At 40.4% G+C, this 20,799-nt stretch overlaps 1 protein-coding gene across 3 annotated transcripts in view; it reads right to left on the bottom strand.

Annotated features, from left to right (window-relative positions):
* shisal1b (shisa like 1b) overlaps positions 1 to 19,807 on the bottom strand; it is a 36,600-nt gene extending 16,793 nt beyond the window's left edge. The window contains exons 1-2 of one of the 3 annotated variants that reach the window (XM_024803372.2): positions 19,349 to 19,807; positions 2,340 to 2,546 (exon numbers count right to left, since the gene is read on the bottom strand). In XM_024803372.2, coding sequence (XP_024659140.1) covers positions 2,340 to 2,406 — 67 coding nt within the window. In that variant the 5' untranslated portion in view covers positions 2,407 to 2,546; positions 19,349 to 19,807. The remainder of the gene's footprint in view (positions 1 to 2,339; positions 2,547 to 19,348) is intronic. The other 2 variants (XM_004563797.3, XM_004563798.4) reach the window with 2 other exon arrangements.
* Positions 19,808 to 20,799: the final 992 nt, after the last annotated feature.

Raw genomic sequence — 20,799 nt, 5'->3', positions numbered from 1 at the left:
TGTTCTGAAACATAAAGGTTTCATTCGGTGATCCTCGACAAAGAAGACAAAATGATTTTTGCTCACGAGTAACCCATTCACTCAGATCTTTGGTAAGCTGTAAATGTAATGTGCGCATCCTTTTTCTTTAGCTAAGTACAATACACTGTGTGCACCTTCTTGGTGCTATTATCTTTGCCTTTGGTTAGTTTGTCTGCTATTCACTCACAGTCTGTCCGTCTCTGTGTCAGCAGTGTTAAACCAAATCCACGATAGGCTTTTCTACCTCTTCTTAGTCAAGCATGAAAAACAGCTTTGATGAAAAATAAAAAAATAAAAAATAATTTTAAGCTTAATATCAATCTGCCTTTTTTTTAAATAAAATAGTTGCACTTTGATTATCAGGATAATTTGATGATAATGAGTTATTATCAATATTTTCATGATGGTAAATATACTGAGACACAATTACATTTTCAGTTTACAATTTAAAGTTATTCTGTTGTCTAGTCTTTAGTGTTAACTCCAACATCACTGCACCATCGAGAGCATCCTGACCAACTGTATAACAGTTTGGTACGGGAACTGCTCTGCCTCGGGCCGGAAGGCGTTGCAGAGGGTTGTGAAAACTGCCCAGCGCATCGCTGGAGCACCACTTCCTGCCATAAAAGACATCTACAGGAAGCGGTGTCTGAAAAGGGCTGGGAAAATCATCAAAGACCCCAGTCACCCATCACATGGACTCTTCACTCTCCTGCCCTCTGGGAGGCGCTACAGGAGCCTCCGGACTAAGACCACCAGGTACTGGAACAGCTTCTTCCCCACAGCTGTCAGACTCCCGAACTCTGCCTCCTGACATCTGACTCACATTAAACACATGGACTGGACATACAAACACCCACAACCACCTACACACACACACACACACACAATGGACAACTGTACCCTCATACACACAATAATAACATGGACTGAACCACCACTCACAACCACTAGCACTTTATATAGCCTCTGTAGAAATTATCCACATATCTCACTTATCTTAACTGCACTACTGTATAATTCTGTGTAAATAATCATTCTGTACAATAAGATAATTTTTAATTCTACAACTGTTTATAACCTGCATAGTTCACATTTCTGTATAACTGCATATCTCATATTTCTGTATTTTTTTATTTCATATTCTGTATAGTTTTTCATATTTATATCCTGTTCATAGCTTGTACTCACTACAGCCTGTGCATACTTACCTGCATACCTTCATACCGTGTACATTATAACATACCATAATAGACCCATTTCTGTAATATACTTACATATCTATATTATTTGTAATATATCTATATCAGGCTAAAGCACTTCTGGATGGATGCAAACTGCATTTCGTTGCCTTGTACCTGTGACATGTGCAATGACAATAAAGCTGAAGCCTATTCTATTCTATTCTATTCACTTACAGTGATCACTTACATAGATATGTAGCATAATTGCATAACCTTGTGTAACACAAAACAAATCATAAATCATTGCAGAGATTGTTTAGTGTTGTATTTCCTTGTACATTACTACCTAAGTCAGTAAAATTTGGGTTTTATTTGTCATTTCTGGCACTCATTCAGCATTCAAAGCTGTGCTGTACACAATTTGCTTTGTAGTTGTAATCATCGGTCCTTGGGTTTGATGCATTTTTCTGGGAACACGAGGATGGCCATTTTCAAACTAAAGATGGATGTTGAGTGAGGAGGGCAATAACATAAATAACTCACTGTTGACTCTTTTGGTTGTTATGGGTTTTCAACCTGCTGCTTGGCCCTGCCAGCCATAGCGCTGATTTCTCGCTCTCGCTATTCATCCTCCTCCTCCTCCCTGTTTTGTCATTTTCAAACTTGAGTCGGCATATTTTTTTTTCTTCTGCATAATGTGTGTTTTATATCTAAGAGATATGTGTTGGCTGGGTTCTTTGCTTTGTAGCTTCTGGGGTTATAATATGCTCTCTTTTACAGTTTACGCTGCTTGGCCTCGTTTAGAGAGCACCCTAAGGTTCAGTGCGTTTCCTGCCAAATAAAAGTAAGTTCTTGGCAGTAAATGTTTGAAAGCACCCAAATGTTAAATGTGTCTGACTCGACTTCTGGCCATCACATGGCAACATCAGTCTTTCTGTTCCCTGAATTCAGTTTATAACACTGCAGTGGCTTCTCATGCAAAGGACTGACACCTATATTTTGGGGGAAATCCAAAGTTTGTAGAAACTGAGGGCATGTGTAATGTCAGCAGCACTACCTGAAACTCTGATTTGAGTGTCTGCAGAGGAACAGATAAACAGACTCAAAAACAGGCTAGGACTAAAATTCACAGACCTGCAGTGGACAGTAGGAGGAAGATGACCGTCAGGACATTGAAGGACTGCCGGCTGGAGATAGTCATCTTCTTGTCCTCATGTGGGAAGAAGGGAGGGAGCAGGAGGGTGGGGAGAGAGGGGGGGGAAGGGCTGCTTTAGCTGGACGTGGGCATCCTCTGCTCGCTGACAGCTTCTCTCACATGGCTGCTTCTTAGACTCAGGGCTCCTAATGGGAACAAGACAAGCAGGGGGGGGGGGGGGGGAGAGAGAGAGAGAGAGAAAAGATTAAGATATTTGATTTGGATTTCTGGAAGTTCCATCCAACTGTGTGGACAGCTTGTCTGGCAGTGAGCGTCCATGATGCCTTTCCCGAAATCTGTCCTAAGGCTTACATAACAGGACCGCTTGGGCATTCGGTTTAATTGAAACTGGCACTCTGACAACACTGGGGCCAAAAGTTGTTCCATGCTTGCTTTTTCTTGTCTATAAGTCATGGTAAATTATAGCGATAATCATGAATATGTATACTTCCCTGAGCTGAAATTGTTGTCATTTTTTTAGTTGATTCTAATAAAACTGACTTTTTTTTGAGAGATTAAAAGAACATCTTAAACTAGATGTCTTAGTTATGCAACTCTATAAGCTATGCGTTGCAGTAAGGAAAAACTGCACATATCATGCATTAAAAGTACGGTGCTCTAAGTAGAGCAAATATTTAATGAATTGCACAGAATCTGCTCTTTCAGCACAGTGTAAAGTTTTGTGATTGCAGAGCTGCTGTGGAGCACTTTGCTTGTAAGTGATGCATTGTGGGGGTTCGTGAATTCCTCTTGCACATTATCACCATTCGAAGCTTCGCTGTAGTCATCCCTCTACTGATGATAAGTAAGATTAATGGGGTGGCAGTACATTTCGCTTAGGCACACTTGTTTCTGTTTTTTTTTTTTTTATTTATTGCTTTAATAGCCTCATTATGTGCACAGAAATAGTATCTCTCTGTGCATTCGTTTAAGTTGATGTTGCTGATCATTTATATACGAGCCATTTGCAAATTTCGCATAAAAACACCCATTATTTGCTCCCCGAACCTATAAGATCCCATTTTTCTGAATGTAAACTTCATTCAAACATGTACCAGGATCATAGATTGCTTTAGCTGCGTGTATGTGCCGAGAAACTTAAGAGTCTTCTTCTGCACGAGCTAGTTGGAAAATATTACAAGCTCGGCTCCTAAATTATTGAGGACCTGACAGAGGCTGACAGAGAAGGAGAAACTAAGGAAAGAGAGCAACAACAAGGGTGTAGAAGGCCCATCAGTGTTCCTGTCATAAAAAGAATTCAGTTTATTGGTGGATCAAAGCCAGTCTAATGTTGCATCACCAACCTCCGACTTTTTTCTCGAGCTGTTTTGGTAACACTCCGAAGTATGGCGCAGATACAGCTCCATTTGGAGAGCGACTGGAAAGTTTAGTTTCTTTCACATGAGCACACAGTCAGAAGAGAAATGGTGCTAGTGGTGGGGCACTGCCTACGAGCCAAAAATTATTTATCAGAAATATGCAGACAACGTTCACCAGGTCAGATTTAAAAAGTGCTAGAGGTCAGAAACAAGCTATGTTTCTGTTTTTTGGTCAAGAGTTTACACGAGTAGCCACATCAGCCGATGAGTGGGTTCACAGTGAGGTAATGTTTGTGCAGACTAATGCTCAACATTCGTTCCAGATTTCCATTCTGGTCTTTGAAAGTTGAATAGCATCAATTAATTAAATGTTATTATGTTATTATGTTGTAATTTTTCAAGTAAACAGAATATTTTTCAGCTTTGGTAGTCAAATAAAGACGTCAACATGTGCTGTGGAATATTTTGCACAAATCTTTCAGCTCCCTTATTTTTAAACCAAAAACTCACTGAGAAAATTATGTAGAGATACGTCAATTTTGAAAATGTGCTGTAAGTTGATTGCTTACAATGGCACGGCCTGTTTTGCAGCTGGTACACAATGGATCACAGAGTGAGGATGAAACGGGCTGGCTGTGGAGTAAATAGCATTTGGCAATTTTTACACCTTTAACACCTTTTTGCACACTCGGGCAATTGATGCAGAAAGCAGCAAAGCTGTCAGGTCAGTTTGTCAGTTTTACGGAGCTGTAAAAGCGGAAAATGCAGGCCTCAGATATTAGAGGCCTTTCACAGGTCCAGAGCTTAAGATTTTATCCAAAGCCATTCATGAAAAACCGAAACCTCAAAGTAACCTGAGGGCAGAGAGATTCGTCAGATTAAAATACCTAGCCTTTATCCAAATTGCTGTTGACCTTAACAGACTTAAAAATGGGAGGCAACGCCAGTACTGGCAGCAGGATGATAGCCTACACCAGTTAACAAGCATCCAATGTTAATAAGAGAGGAAAAGATGTTTTTCCCCAGCAGGTCACACGAGTTCTGCTAATGGCACAAAAAGAGAATTTTTTTCCTCATGTGATAAAAATCTCACGTGATTAGAGGTGAGAAAATGCCTGCTGTCTTGAATTGCATACATGGACACACACTCAAGAGGAGCAGCAATACGATTAGACTCAAATGTAGACTCTATCCTTAAGAAGACATACGCTCCTATTCCAGGCTGGATAAACCATAACCTTAATAAGACATACAATTAGCTTTATCTCGCTGAGACACAACCTATTGCTTTCTATAAATATGGCATGTAAGCATGTGAGTGTGAGGTCATGCGCTATTGAGAAACATATCAGGCTCCCAAACTGAGCTACAGAGGCTAAACAAATATTTTAGAAGAAATTAAAGCTGTGCAAACACTGTGGAGAATCCCACTCTCTGTCACAGGTGCCGCCCCGTCTCCTATGTGTTAAATGGTTTCAATCCCAGATCAAGGAATAAATGCTGTGCATAACCCTTCCAATATATAATGAAGTTACTGTGGACCACATGGACAGACTGTGAGCTGCAAGTGAAGCACAGCAAGCTTTTTCTGTCAAAGTCTTTTAAAGCATTTTTTGATCTGAAAAGCTGTTCCTTCTTCAGAAAGCCAGGCAACGGGGGTCCCGGGAGACTTGTTAGAGTGGCATTTCATATATTTTTTTCCAGTCTTTTTATTTCTGGTGAAAGCTTTAGTGTACTGTCAGATGACAGCATGTAAAGTATAACGAGGGATTCCCATCCTTTCTAAACCCACTCCTCACAACCAACTCACTGCTGTGGTCTTTTATATACATTACTTGTTTTCCTGTATTGTCACATGGAGTCACCCTGCTCCCTACGCAGGCTATAAAAGGGCAAGGTTCACAGCATCACGGCGCACAGCTTGTTTGCGAAGACGTAAATGTTCAAGGGTTTGTGTAATGAGTCTGATGGTAGTGAAGCAGAGTATGTACTGTAAATACACAGGAGTGCACGTATACAGGCACACACAGCACAGCACACAGTGCATAGCTCCCTGGGACTTAAAATAGAACAAACTGTTCAGCCGAACAGACACACGACACAGATGGAGGGTCTAGATACTTGCTGTGTCTCAAATCAAACTAAAATATACATAAAGGCCATGGAAACACCCACTCTCTGAGTAAATGTGAAAGCTGCTCTGAGGGGAAACACTGTATTTCTACGAAAAAGCATGTAGATTTCATTTATCTGCCTGCGTGTTCCTCATTACTCGCTGAGAACAGAAGCAAATATTAAGTGACCAATTGCTGCAGTAACCACTGCGAAGCTAGCAGCACACTTTTCATCACAACACAGCAGGAGACCCAAATCTGTCAGAAGTTTGATGAGGAAGAGCACAGTGGAAGATTTTTGGGCTATTTGAAGATTACACACAGCGATAAGCGGGGCCTGTCTCAAGAACATCCTTGTCCGAGTCTTATTTTTGTTCAAACATTAACTTTAAAGTATGCGACATGTTATTATGCTTTCTAAAAGTCATTATTTATTTATTTTGGCCTGCAGTGTCCCTTATCTGAGAAGCTTTCAAGTTTGTAAAGGCAAAATCTCGACATTACAATTCTCTCTCTCTCTCTCTCTCGCTTTCTTCCTCTCTACAGCTTAACTTTATTTTTAGACTAAACATTTAGGTCTGTCTTTCTGAGTATTCACATAACCTTTTTCTTCCATGGGTGATAGTAGTTGGATATTTATTCGCCCTCTGTGTCTCATTATAAGAGTAAATGCACTCTCTCTTACTTTCCTTGCTCTTAATCCATGTTAATGTGCATTATCAATCACCCTAAAACACATGAGCATCCGCAGTGAAGTACAGTTTAGAGATGAGACTCCCACTTCACACAAGGGGAAGAGTGAGCAATAGCTAAGTGACTGTGGGTCTGCAGATGGGCTTGCGTCCAAATACATTCTGTTGCAGCCCTCTACCTAATTGATGCTCCCTTTGACTATCATCATAATAAATTGGATTTCGTTCACGTTTGATGGCATTAGAGCTTCACTCAGAAGCCCGACAGTGCTCCATTAGGACATGAGCCCATGTCAGGAGATTTAGAGCTGTGATCTAATGATTGTCATTGGCACAGAGGACTGAACTGTGTGCAGCATCAGTGAGTAAGGAGTGGCAGTCTAAGTCATTAAAAGCAATGACTGGTGAACATGTACAAGATGTGACACAGCTGATGATAAAAGAAAAACTGTCCTTAGAGGATAACAGTAGTCTGGGATATTTATTTATTTACTTAGGGGCAGTTTTAAAGTTTAAAAAAAAGAAAAGAAAAGAAGTACAAAGTACTTTTAATTCACAATGCATAAAAAAGATAAACCTCAACCGCCTTTGCTCGTAAAATCAGTCCGCAGGAAAGAAATTGCATCCTCTTTCAGTTTTAAGGTTTTACGTATAAGGACATAAGATTAGATAAATATAACCTCAGATGAAGTACAGGACATGTCATGAAACGTAAACGTCAAACGTGTGATGTCATTTGCATGCGACACAACAATGGAGGACGTCCAGGCGTTGCTTTTTGTCACACTCGGGGACCATGGTGCTGATCTTTGTGCAGCCAGTTTCAAAAATAGCAGTTTTGATTTTTGTGAAGAAGACGCTCTCACAACTCATCGAGTGACACCATTGACTGTCCAATCGGTGGGTTGCAGTCTGCTGACGTCACAATTTTGGATTGGGTCAGCTCACTTGGAACCCCGGCCATGCAGACACTAAGGAAGTACCTGATATAAGGTACTGCCACCTAATAGAAAACCCTAAAAACTGAGTAAAGTTAAGCCGAGTTGAGTAGGTACAAGTGGAATAGAGCAAATAGTTGCATCTAAACAAATCTCTAGACTTCTGGAACAAGACCAAAGTGGAGAAGTCTGGCCTTAATTCATGTTTACTGATGTTTACCATGTTTACTGAAAGCATAACACAGCATATCCACAACAACACTTCATACCAACTATCAAGCACGATGCTTTAGAGTCAAATAGCAGACCATCTGTCTAATAGTTAAAGCTTGGGAAAAAGTGTATGATGACACTAAGAACAGCAAAAAATGTACAACAAAATGGCTACAAAAAGAGTCAAAGTACTACACCGATATTTTTCAATGGCCTGTCTCTACATTGTACAGAAGAGTGGAACAAAAGAAAAAGAGACTATCGAAGTCATACACAAAATGATTAACTCGAGTTAACGCTGCTAAAGGTGCTTTTTCTGTTTTTTACAACATCTGATGTTGTCATTTTTTGGATTATGTCCTGATATGTTAAAGCTTGCAGCTAAAAAGCCCAGTCGTCCATCAAAATGTATATATTGATAAATCTCCTATTATAAAACATAACTTTTCCTGCTTCAGCATAGAGTTATCTACCCAGGACAGACCTCAGGAATGAAAAGAGAGGTTTTTAGTGTATGTTTGGGGAGATGCTGCAGACAGCATTTCAGATTGCTGCTCGCATCTTTAACAGTACTGAACGATGGATCTAAATACCTAAAGTGAAGCATGACATTTAGTGTTATGGTCTTGAAAGCAGTTATGAAAGCAGCTTCTCCCAGTGGCTCTAATTTTGTAACGTAAACCAGTCGACCAAGATAAAAGGACAAGTTTCTCCATCATCTTCTGTTTGTGATCCTAAATATATCTTTCAATAAATCACAAGAGGTTGAAATAAACATTTAAAAAAATTACAGTTACACAGCAAGCGTCACATTAGCAACAAGGTTGTTTTTGATTCATCAATCAAGTGCGTTTCACACAACTACCCATAATCCTCTCTCAGGAGCCTTTTTCTTTTTTTTGATCTGACGCCTTTTTATTACAAAGTGATCAGAGCAATAAGAGCTTATTTGTGCTGTGTCATTTTGAGCTCCGGGTCTGCAGATATGAATTTGACTGATGAACAGAGTTTCTTCTTCGGTTTACATGAGCCGTCACCTGAATAAATTTTCCAGGTCAAATATTCTAAATAAAGCCCAAAGGCGGCAGCAACATGTTTTCGTCTAAAGCCTGGATGTTGCCTGGGAGACCTTAACGTCACAGAGGACATAAGGAAGAGTGTAGCCTGTAGTAATTACCACCCACAATGTGGTGGACAGGAAATGAATACTTAAAATCCTTAAATATGCTAAGGGAGGAAAAACAGCAGTGTTGCCATAGGGCTTGTTGTGGAGAGTTTGGTCGATACGGCAGCATAATAACCTCGGCTATTGTGAAGTGCACCTAGCTTGCTGCATGGGTGGTCTGTTTCTGTTTCTGACTTGGTAATGGTTTGTTAGCATAACACAAGCAGAAGATGAGAGAACAACTGTAATCAAGCTAGTGTCTGTGGAGGCACACAGTGCATCTACCTGCTGAGAGCTGTCATGTTGATGGAAACCATTCTGCCTTCTATGTTCACTTTATCTCACACCCTTAATTTATCATCAATTTGAATTACAAAGCAAGATTGGAAAATAACAGAGGTATTTGTCTGAACACCCCCTCCCCCATCAGTATAACTAGAATTATAATTCAACTTGCTTTTAAAGTTTCATAGCGCCTGGCAGAAACGGCAGCACCACATTATATTGTTGAGCTAATCTACTGTAGATAGAAAGACTTCTGGCTGGTATTTCTGAGGAAGGCAATATCAGCATCCATCTGGAAATTAACCTCCCCCAGCAGTGGCTCCAAACACATCTGATCACTGCTCAGTGCTTCTCGCGACACTGCTCCAGCCACATCTCAAGTTGAATAAACAACTAATATCACAACTTTGGAGGTTGGAGAAAAGGAATGTGATACTTTTTCTTAAGCTTTAGTCACACAAAATAGAAAAACAACACAGAAAAGGCTAATTAGTGTACATTTAAGCACTTGGGAAATCTGGGAAACCCTAACTCACAGGAAAAAAGGTCTCCTCTGCACCAAATGGGAATTTAACAGGGAGATTCTCTCACAAATAATTTTGGCGGGGCAATAAATATATGCATGGAGAGAGGGAGAGGGAACTAATGAGACAGCTACTGGAGTCTAATAAGTTGAATTCATTATACAATCAAGGTCTCGAAGTCAGCAGGGGGGATGAGAATTCTTGGAACCTCATCTAACATAACGCAGATCACAACAAAGACCTTGTTTCTATGTGATGCAGTATGAATGAATCCAGCTCACTTGATGCTGCATTTGGAAGGGACTGAACGCTTAAGGTTAAGCATCGACTCATAAAACCTTTATTGCATAATAAGAAAAGCAGCTGCAGTGCTTGGTGTCTTTCACAAAGTTTTTCAATCAGTTATTATGCTTTTAACGTGCCGCTTTTGTTTGTTTAATATCTTCTCTAACGTTTGACATATTTCATCTTTTTTTTTCAACAAGAAATAATAATAATAACTACAGCGGGGATCAGTTTCAGACTTTCTTTTTGATTTGAGTTTGCTGCCGCTATAGCTTTGAGAATTTGGGTTTCATCAAGCGACTCAGAGGACTGGGTGTTCTTGAGTTTGACTGCTAAATGTCACAGAGATACAGTAGCTGTCACCCTTAAATCACTTTCAAGGCCACAGAACGCCTTCCAGGAATTGTTCTGCAGCAGCTCCCAACACTTGCCGTTCCATCAAAGTTCAGAGCCGCCAGCAGGCAGCAAAGTCCTCATCTGTCAACGCATCCGCGCTTTGGCACTCGCATTCAGTTTTCTTTGGTAGCGAGACTGTGACTCATGCAGAATAACTGGACTTGTTTGGCTCTGGGATTTGGGAGACATATCCTGGGGAATTTTTCGGTGTCTCTGATGCAGACTGACACGGCAGTATCTCCCAGACAATAGCCAGCATTGTTTGTTTGGATTTGTTTTAAACACCCCACTCTGGGCTCTTTCCCTTTTTTTTTTTCGTTGGAAGTGCTCCCCACCATCATCATCCGCCTGACCCTGGATTTAAAATAGCTCCTACTTGCAGACAAATATCCCAGTGGGAATTTCAAAAAATGAAGCAGAAAGTTATGACAAATATAAAAATATCACTTTGCTGTGTCCCTTTGGCCTGCATTAATTACACAGACCAAAATGACAAAGAGGCAACACTAGCCCTAAAGCTGGCACTTTTGTTCCATGTGTGATGGTGATAAATGGTAAAGACACAAACTCAAGGTTTGCTAATGTTTACTAACATATTTCCGTGCACATTGTTGGAACCATTCGTAGTCCATGTGATTTTTAAACAGAAGATTACGGACTCAATGACTCAACGGCATTCAATAAACCCAGCTACTTTACAAGTTTTGGTTGCCCGTGTAAACCTACACTGCCTGAAAATATCACTAATCCTCAGTGACTTTTACAGTCGCGTCAGATCCAAAAGTAGCACACTGAATTTAACGAAGTGGGTAGTTTTACCCTCAGATAACCCCCACAAGCAAAAGTCTTAAGAGGTCAAAGCCCATGCGACTTCACCCCAAAATAGCCATTACAGATACACTGTAAATCACCTGGAGGTCGCAGAGGGCAGTGGTCATGCACACCTTCACATAGTGTGGCCAAGAATACCTCAGATGAGAATGGATAATACTCCCCACTGCTTCCCTTCCAAATGCTAATGGTGTTTTGGCAGCCAGTTTATATAGCCTGTTAGAAAAATCTTAAACCGCAAGAAACGGTTTGTGAACCGTTCCAGCGATCGTTATTGGAAGTGTTGGTTGACTGGCCATCGTAGTGATATTACACCTCATTAATGAGGCTGTCCTGCTTTTGACCCACATAGAATGAACTCACCTCAGGTTGCATACGTTTGGCAGATTTTTGTGAATAATAACTTCCTACTATGTCCTGAAGTGCTCCCTAAATGCCATTTGAGTTCAACTCAAAGCTCTAATATTATAAGTTTGTGCTAAAAGCCCCGACACGTCTGCAAAACGCTTCTGTTGAACTGATTTCCTGAGACTGTGAATGGATTTATTATCAGAATGAAGAGTTACCTGCTGCTGTTCACTGATAATATGGCGGGTGCGATCAAGCTTATTTAAATATATTCGTCATTATTGGCGAGAAGGATTATAGTGAAGCATTATATATCGTGGTGAATTAAAAATTACAGTCATTTGAGCCATAATGACTCATGGATTATACTTAGGCTTTATATAGCGTGTAATGTCTGCCAGCACGGTGAGCACATATGCACCATGTTTGATGCTACAACACAGACAAATGTTTACACACGCATTGGTTGCGTGACATTTTCTTAAAAGCCCCTGGCTCAGTGGTAGCTGACTTTAGAAACAAAGCCCAATCTCCCGCAGACACACACCTCTTAATCCATATTCATGCATTTTCTGCTTAGTAACAAAAGGCGGCATCGCTTATATTCTCTTTTTTAACAATATGGACCGCCACAAGTTAAAAGGCAAACCAAAAGGAAGGCATTGAGTAAGGATGACCTACAGTAAAGATTTGCACATGAATACTCTCGCCGAGGACCCAGTCTATCATTTTTTAGTGTGGCCGTCCCAGTGCCTTTATAAAAATGATGATCTATTTGACGGAATGGCATTTTTATAATGGGGGTATTGTTTGAGGATTTTGTTGCATGTACCTTTTAAAAATTAAAAGGTGTGTGTAGCTGTGGTCTACCAGTCAGGATAGGATTTCCCAGGCTACTCAAGTCTGCATGTCAAAGCATTCTTTAGCAAGACAGTGAACCCTGAGTTGCCCCCATTGCATGCAAGTGACTGTGAGTATGTACATGAATGTTAAACAAAGTGCTTAGGTATAGAAAAAATGTTAGTATGAATGTCTGTGTGACTTGGTGAATGAGACATGTTGTATATTTTTTTTAAAACACTTTGAGTGCTCAGTTGGAGTAGAAAAGACCTTTAGAAGTCCACGTGTTACAGGAAATCCTGCAAAAAAACCACATTTACTTTAAGTAATGCTTTACCAATCCTCCCCACACACACAAACACATAAAAAAAATTACATCTAAACTTGGAGGTTAAATTTAGCTCTTTATATATGTGCACTTTGACATTATTTCATCCTTCAACTAATGTCAATGAGAAAGGTTACTGTTTTGTGAGATCAAAGTGCGCATAATCCAGAAATTGTGTGCTCAGCTGTTGTCAGTCTCCTTATCTGCCACTTCTCGTTGACACTGATGAATTTATATACCATTACTTCAACACGCTCATTTTATCTGGTGATAAAAGCTTTTTCTCTTTCCTGCATGGTTGAGCCAAAGTGACAGAGGCTCTTCTGCACCTCTGGCTCTGTTATCATCTGTAAGCGTCTGAATTGAGCGTTTAACCCTTTGTTCACTCCAATCGCATCGCAGCTGTCTGTCACAGCTGCTCCCTCTTCCTGTAACACCTCTGAGGAAGGGAGGTCAGGCAGGCATACGGTTACATATGGAGGCTGTTAAGAGCAGGAGACTTCACTGCTCTCCATTTCCCCAATTATTTGGGGTGATTCCTATTATGAGGTGAGGAAAATGTAGATTTGTACCAGGACTCAAACCTGGTGCCGTCATTAAAACTGCAGGATTCCTACCACAGTAGAAATAAAAAGCTGTGTGTCTGCAAAGGAAAAACAACTGAGTTCATGACAACAACAACTTGCACTTGCAAGTTATTTTTAATATGCTCCTAAACCAAATTTCTTCGCTGCTCTCAAACGGGGTTTTGGTTCCCCGTGTCACACATTTACTAAGATTTTTTTTCCCATGCAGCTCCGTTTTGTTTTCTTTCTGTCTGAACTCTAAGAGTTTCCTCTCTCTGCTGCTTATTTACAACACTGTGAAATAACATGTGCTTTTATATGACAGCATAGGCACAGTGCGTAAAGACACAGAGCCTCTCTTATCTTATATTTACTGTGCTCGCCGAAAGTTGCTGGAGTGCAGTAATTTAAAATCATCGCACCTCAAGTGGAAGTAAATACACATGGTTTTGTTCGCAAAATCTTTAAATGATCTGATGGTGATTAGGTTTTGAGTAGATTACGTTTGATTTCACTGACTAAGCTTCCCCTCAGGTTTATGATACACTGGATCACACATTGTAATCAAATAACAACACAGATTTACGTGGAAAGATGTTGATCACCACAGGTTTCCACTTGTTATTAGTCACGTAATAACACTGATCCACGGTTGATGCGGTGGAGAGGCTGAACTGGAGGTTAAACTCAAGTCGATGAAGCATCCATGTGCTTTAGTTAAAGCACAAGAGCAAGGTCAGAGGTCAGATGCTGCTGCACCAATTACTGAGAAGTATGAGGTCATGCATAAATGTCAATAAGTCAATATTAAGATTACCTCTGAGAATGAGAGCTGCGGTCCGAGGTTGTTTTTCTTTTGTCCACTCATACCAAAGATCTTCCCATTATTGTGAATTTAATATCTCTTAAAAATCTTGAGGGAATTTCTTTAAAATTGGAGCAAATGTTAAAAGATGAACGCATGGGAATGTGCTCAAAGGTCACTGTGGCCGCAGGGATGCAAGTGCTAATTAAAAAAAATACACAGATGTTTACTCGGTGGTGTGATGTCCATTGTTTAATCGATGATCAGACATCAGACTGGTGACACAATTTTTTTTTTTTAGTTATCATATTATATGATGAGTTTAAAAGCCAAAGGATATATAAATATCTATACTGCAAACCCTCAACTAAGGTGTCACAGACTGACAATATTACAATATAAAAATTCTGGCTATTCTTTATGTACAGGAATAAACATGCACAGATACTAATTTGAATAATGACTCTGCTCAAGTTAATATTTTCCCAACCTCTGATTTCCCCAAGTATTCCTTTATTCTCCTGTGAAGTATCACTCATCTATGATTTAACTGTTTCAGCTGGATTAATGCTCAAAGGAGTCTGCATTAATGTGATTTCTTTCTTCCCTTTTGTGTTGACCGGAGATACACTCACATACACAGAGCAAACACTGCATTAATATTCAAAACAGCCACTGGGTGAACCTGCTTCTGAATTTCAACAGCTTGTCTCTTATTCGATTATTCTTTCAGCCTCTAATTTCAGAAGCTGCTGAAAAAAAAGAGGAAATGCCTTCCTGATGCCAAACGCCCCCACCCCCCTTGAGGGAGGAAAAGACAAAAAACAATACAGAGCAACAGACCTCAAAGCAAAGCACAAATGTGAAGGAAAAAAACTAAACTCACCCCTTCATATTAGTGCTTATAGACAATGATAAATGTTTAATGGGCCATTTTGCCAGTTGCACCTATGCATACGAGTAAAAAAGTGCATGTTTATGTCCACATAAAGGGATCGGGATGCAGATAGTTACAAGCAAGCTACTAATATTAGCAGTAATATAATAAGACTTCTGGCTTTCCGCCCTTGGCATTGTTACAGAAGTGAAGTACAACAGGGGCCACACAGAGGGAAAGTGAATGCATACAGTTGATGAGCACAGGCCATGTTTTGCCCTAAAGGCCTCTGCTTATTATCTCAGTGGTGATTATTATCTCCCCTGCATATCAGTGGATTCTGATATGGAGGGGAAGTCGGACATGCAAGGGCTCAGTTATGTTGTTACTCACTCAGCTGTAGAAACGTATACATGCATACTTACTAACAAGCGCACAAAAACAAATGAATGTGGAGATAAAACATACATAAAAACACTGTGCACACATACACAGAGGCAAAACGGGGCAGGGGAACTCGGCGTAAATCATGCAGAGAGATTTATCGATGACAGACCGGATTAACCAAATAAATGCAGTTTTCTGCACCACAGTTTGGAAAACAAGACATTTCTGAGCTCACAGAGTGACTACGTGTTGCTGTTTATTTTGGGTTGGACAGTGTAATTATTTGGCTGCTACTGCTGCATGCTGTTTGCAATATTAATCAGTTATACTCACAGCTGGAAAATGTTCGTGATTTTTTTTTCTTTTTTGCAGGGTGTGTAGTGGATAAGGGCATCGAGTCCACTTGGAACATCAGATCGAAGTCTTTGTTGTTTTCAGCGTGCAAGTAAAAAGTAGATCAGTGTTTTGGGTTAGGTGTTTTTTTAAAAGCCGTATTTAATTTTAAATACCACTGAAGTGAAATGATTCAAATAGTAGCCAATCAAAACCAGAAGAAAATGTCCAAAGGGATTTTCATGCTCGAGCGTACCTGAATGATGTGGTCAGAAGTTCCTTTGGGTTGAAAGTGCGGTAAGATTGGCCTACAGTCAGAATGTAATTTGACTTCTAATGAAAGGATTGTGTGCACATCACTCTAACATTAAAATTGGCTCTACTAAATTCTCAGTGAAATAAAGACAGACCGTCTCGCAAGCAGTATTCACATTTACTACTAACAATTTGGTAATCGTTTAACCGTCGAGGCAAAAATATCAAGACAGCTTCTAAAATATAAAAATGTGATGCTTGGGTGCGTTTGGACAAAGTATTCAACAAGTTAAATCAGGGATTATAATCATCATTGCTTAACAGTAAAACTGTAACTTTTTACATAAACATACAGTGTGAAAATAAACCTTTTTTTCCCCATTCTTATTTTATTTTTTGTGGCCTGTGTGTGCGCTTCATGTGGCCACTTCCACCTGCAGAGTGTTCTGCCCACAAATGTCAAACAGGCAACAATGTGGTTTGTAAATTGGCAGTGATGTGGTTTGTAGCTGCCCTTTAGCAAGAAAAGTATAACGGAAATTCACCTCAGTGTTAACGCAAACATTGAAGTTACTTCAAAGAGTAAGAGGGATAGGGTTGATCTAACTCACAGCTGAAACTACCAGTGAAAGTTTTTCTTTTCATTTTTTTTCTTTTGTGACCACAGCTTAACTAAGGTAAGTTTCAATCAGTCCCATTTACTCTTTTTTAATTTTGCTGTTGTTTTATCAAACATAGCAAGTACAAAATAATGAACATTGTCCTAACTGTGCAGGACAGCTTCTTTTTTTGACCCGTAGTTCATGACAAGCTGTTACAGTTGCCTGTAAACCTAGAGTGGTGCTTCTTTGTGCGTCTGTGTTGTTCACTTCAGAGTTTTTTTTGCTGTTTTTTTGTCTTTGCACATTCAGAATATGTCTATTTTGGAATTCAGGTTGTGGGAAGCAATTAGAAGATATTCGAATAAGATTTATTATAGAGTTTAAATTGTGACATTCTGTATACTTTTCTCAATTATTTTAGGGTCATTACTTTACAATATAAAGCTCCGTGAAGCGTCTCTTGTTGTGATTTGGCGCTACAGAAATAAAACTGAATTGAACTGAATTAATGGCAAAGAACTGGTAAGTAGCTTCTTGGCTTATATTAAGTAAATATTACCCCGTATTTTATGCTCAGTGCTCAATGTTCAAAGCTGTCTTCTGTTTAGTGGGAAATAAACATCAATTTCGTAATGACCAGAGAGAGACTCTGAAACGGCGTTTGACTCTGTGTTTACTTCTAAATAACCTTCTCTGTCTGCACTCTGTTATGTCTAGATACATGGCTGGATTACGTGTGCTGTGAGGACGGTCGTATAGCTGAGGCTTTGTGCCTCATCTGGACCGCGATAAGAACCAGCGTCCGTAACACGGTGATAACCACAGTTGTATTAATTTCAGCTCAGCGCCTCTGACTTTTTATGTCTGAGACTCAGGCACCAAAAACTCTTCCTCTGCCAAAAGATTGTCTGCATCTGGTGCCGCCAGCTACTCTGCAGTTTCAACGCCGGTCTGATCATCTGTTCTGAATTTGAAATGCTCCTCACTAAAAATTTTCACCTTGAGGGCTCCTGCCAAGCCAGTGGTCACGACGCCTCTGCTGGCTCCACCTCTGCTGATGTGAGCGCATGTATGTGTGTGTCTACGTTTGTGCACGGATGTGTGTATTCAAGTATATGCCTTGGTGAGATAAGAGTGTGTATACTGTACGCAGCATGCACGCATCAGTACCCTTTCAATGTCAATGACTTTTCTGAGTTGGGACAGTCAGCTGGTCACCGATGGACTCAGCATGGCTGTCCCTGTGAGGCGCAGTGGAGTGGCGGGGTGCGCTTGAGACAAGGTGACAGAGGAAATTGTGCTCAAGTAATGACTGACGGTCATGGTTATGTCCTGTCCTGCCTGTGGAGGAGACTGTGTGTGAGTGACGCAAACATGTGAAGTCCAGGACTAAACACAAAGCTCTAGTGTGCTGCTGGGCAATCCTTTTTAAGAGCAAAATGTTTCACTTTAGGGGTTTCTATATAAACACACCGCTTTCCTGTCACTGAAATGAATATAAGGTAGACTTTGGCTGATGCAACAGCCCTCCTTTTGTGTCAAAGCACATACACGCACAGTCCAGACCAACTGCACTTTCATGCCTCCACCTGTGTTTACACTGTGAACACAATACTTTGTTCCCTGGCGTCTTCCCAGAATACATTTTTAATCAAACTGCCCATCAAACCCAACGGCGAATATTTAACAAACTTCATGGCTCATCGGCTCCCTTAAGCCTCCATCAGAGCCCCTTTGTTGCCACCAGACAGAGACCAACCTTTGCATCTGAAGGCACACTTCTTCTATAAGTGCCGGAAAACAGCAGCAAGAAGGTTTTGTGACAAATAGTGAGCAGTCATATACTTTTCAGTCATATATTGTAAGTAAGCAAAAGCTAAACAAAGCCAGAGTCCTTGGGGAGCCTATTTATTTATGCAAATTATGAAACTGCTCATTCTTAGGGTACAGAAATTACCCAAAGGTACCCAATGATTCACAGAGTAATCACAATATTTGGAAGGGAGGTGTTGTGTTTATGAAAATAATTTTTCTGCTTCTTTTGTTTGACTGAATAATTTCTTCCACTCATGGAAATGAAAGGTGAGGGCTCACTTGAGAGACTCAATACATCCAGTCCACACTAGAACAAACGCGCAGCCACACACATAGCACGCGCACTCTGTCTACGCACATACCCTTAAGAGTAAACACACTTGAACAATGTTCACTGTTGAGCAAAATCATAAAAGCTCGCAACTGCTGCCTGTGGGCCAGGTTTCAGACACCCAGGCGAGAGCAGGATTTTTCACAGAGGAGCAGGATTTTGTGTGAACGAACAAAAGGAATCTCCTTCCTCCGCTGCTCCTTCCTCCTCTAAATCCTATCGTGTGCCACCATGTGTCTCCCACACGCCTGTTTCTAAGTTACCGGCAGCGTCAGCTGCCAATCCCGCTTAATTGCCTCCTGTGTAAAGTGACAGCTGAGGAGTGGCGATGAGAGCGAGCTGTCCTCGCCTTTTCCTGAAGCTCAGTCTCCGCCACCTTGCTAACGAGAGACTCCACCTGAGAATTGTACTGTATGCCTTGGGGAAATTACACAGTAGTTTTGACCTGTAGTGACACTTGAGTATCCAACCTGGGGACTTGCTTTATTAGAAAGAAATATGACTCAAATGTTTCTAGGCACTTTTAAAAAAATAAAATGTTCTCAATTTAGAAAAATGCTCTGCAGGGACAGTTAACTGAAGCTCTAAGGGAGGGAGGGAAATATTTTGAATATGTCTTGTTAGAAATGAAACTAAGTAATAGACATAGAACAATAATAGCAGGCACTGTTTATTTCAATAACAAGAAGCTTCCCTTACCAACCTTGCTTGAGCCTGGAGAAAAAGAAAAGATCTTTTTGCTCACTCCCGCTTGCAGAATTTGCCACCCTGTTGCTCCTTGTTCTCTCTTCCTTTGTTGCGTCTTCCTCACAAACAGATCCTCCTCATCCTCAGGACCAGGGCTGGAATTAACAGCTCATGAGGGAAGCCAGGCGGAAGAGAACGAAAACACACCAGAGAAGAGAAGAAACACACACTTCTCACCCCTAAGTCCTCCTTGGCGGTGTATCCCCATCCGTTAGAGCTCAGCGACTGAGAGTGTGGTGAGAGAGAGAGAGGGAGAGAGAGATGAAATGATACTAAGTGGGCGAGTGAGAGAAAAAGTGAGAGAGGGAGGGAGCGAGAGAGAGAGCCCGTGCGTCTGCACTGGAGGGTGATCTTCTGTACTGTATGATTCCTGTTTATCTCTCTGTCTGTCTCCTCTGCGTGCATTCCTTCCCGACAGAAAGGCACGAGGTCAGCTGTTTTTACAGTAACAACACTTGGTTTCCTCTTGAGGGAGAAGACTTCCTGTTAGTTCTCTGCTCAACTTCTCTCATGGGTGAAATTACTAGCAGTTTTGTGCTTTTTTTTTTAAGAAAATCCCCTCTCTTCTACTTCCTCTCTCCTTCGCGCATAATCTCCCTCTCTATTCATGACTCCAGATTTATTAGCGCCCGAGCAAGCGTTAATCTAATCTCCTCTCTCTAAACATCGCTTGTCCAGAGGTTACTCTGTTGACAAAGAATGCTCTGCAGTTTAATTTTGGACACACACAGTACCAATACACAAACTAACTGCATGTTTGGCAGACAGCGCTCCAATTTGGCTGTATAAAGAATGAAAATGTGCAATTAACTGATATACTGCGTGAAGACAGAATTGCATGATTAATATACGATTCCATCATCTGATACTGCTCTGCATTCAGTCAGTTGTACTGACAAGGCTAAAAAAAAGAAAAGAGCTCATTTGTAATAATGCAAATATTGTCATTAGTCAACATGATAACTGAAATCTCTGGGTTTGAACAGATAAACCGATGAATAAATAAAATACTTTACTTTTTTCAACTCGGTCATCACAGATCCAATTAATCACGGGATCACGCAGTAAATTGATAATGTGGGGCTTCGTTGGGGTTTTTTGTTTGTCTTTTTCATTATAGTCTTAATGTTTAAACAAATAATCAGTCATCTGCAAAAGAAAGAAGACAAAGACCAAAACATTTATTTAACTCACCAGTTACCAAAAGACCATGCACTTCCTGTTTCCATCTTTTAAAATATTTTTTAAAATATTAACAGATTCATTAAAGATAATTAATTCATCAACATTCTCATCATTAGCATTAAAATGTTAATAAGGTGGTTCAGTATGCATCAAATTACAATTGCAATTTGCCATCTTGATAATGGGCACAATATCTTCCTAAGACCCAGCCATTCATT

The sequence above is a fragment of the Maylandia zebra genome, linkage group LG7 (genome assembly GCF_041146795.1).
Source record: "Maylandia zebra isolate NMK-2024a linkage group LG7, Mzebra_GT3a, whole genome shotgun sequence".
In the NCBI taxonomy this organism is placed as follows: domain Eukaryota; kingdom Metazoa; phylum Chordata; class Actinopteri; order Cichliformes; family Cichlidae; genus Maylandia; species Maylandia zebra.
The sequence above is the reverse complement of the archived record's forward strand: the minus strand, read 5'-3'. Positions and strand labels throughout refer to the sequence as shown.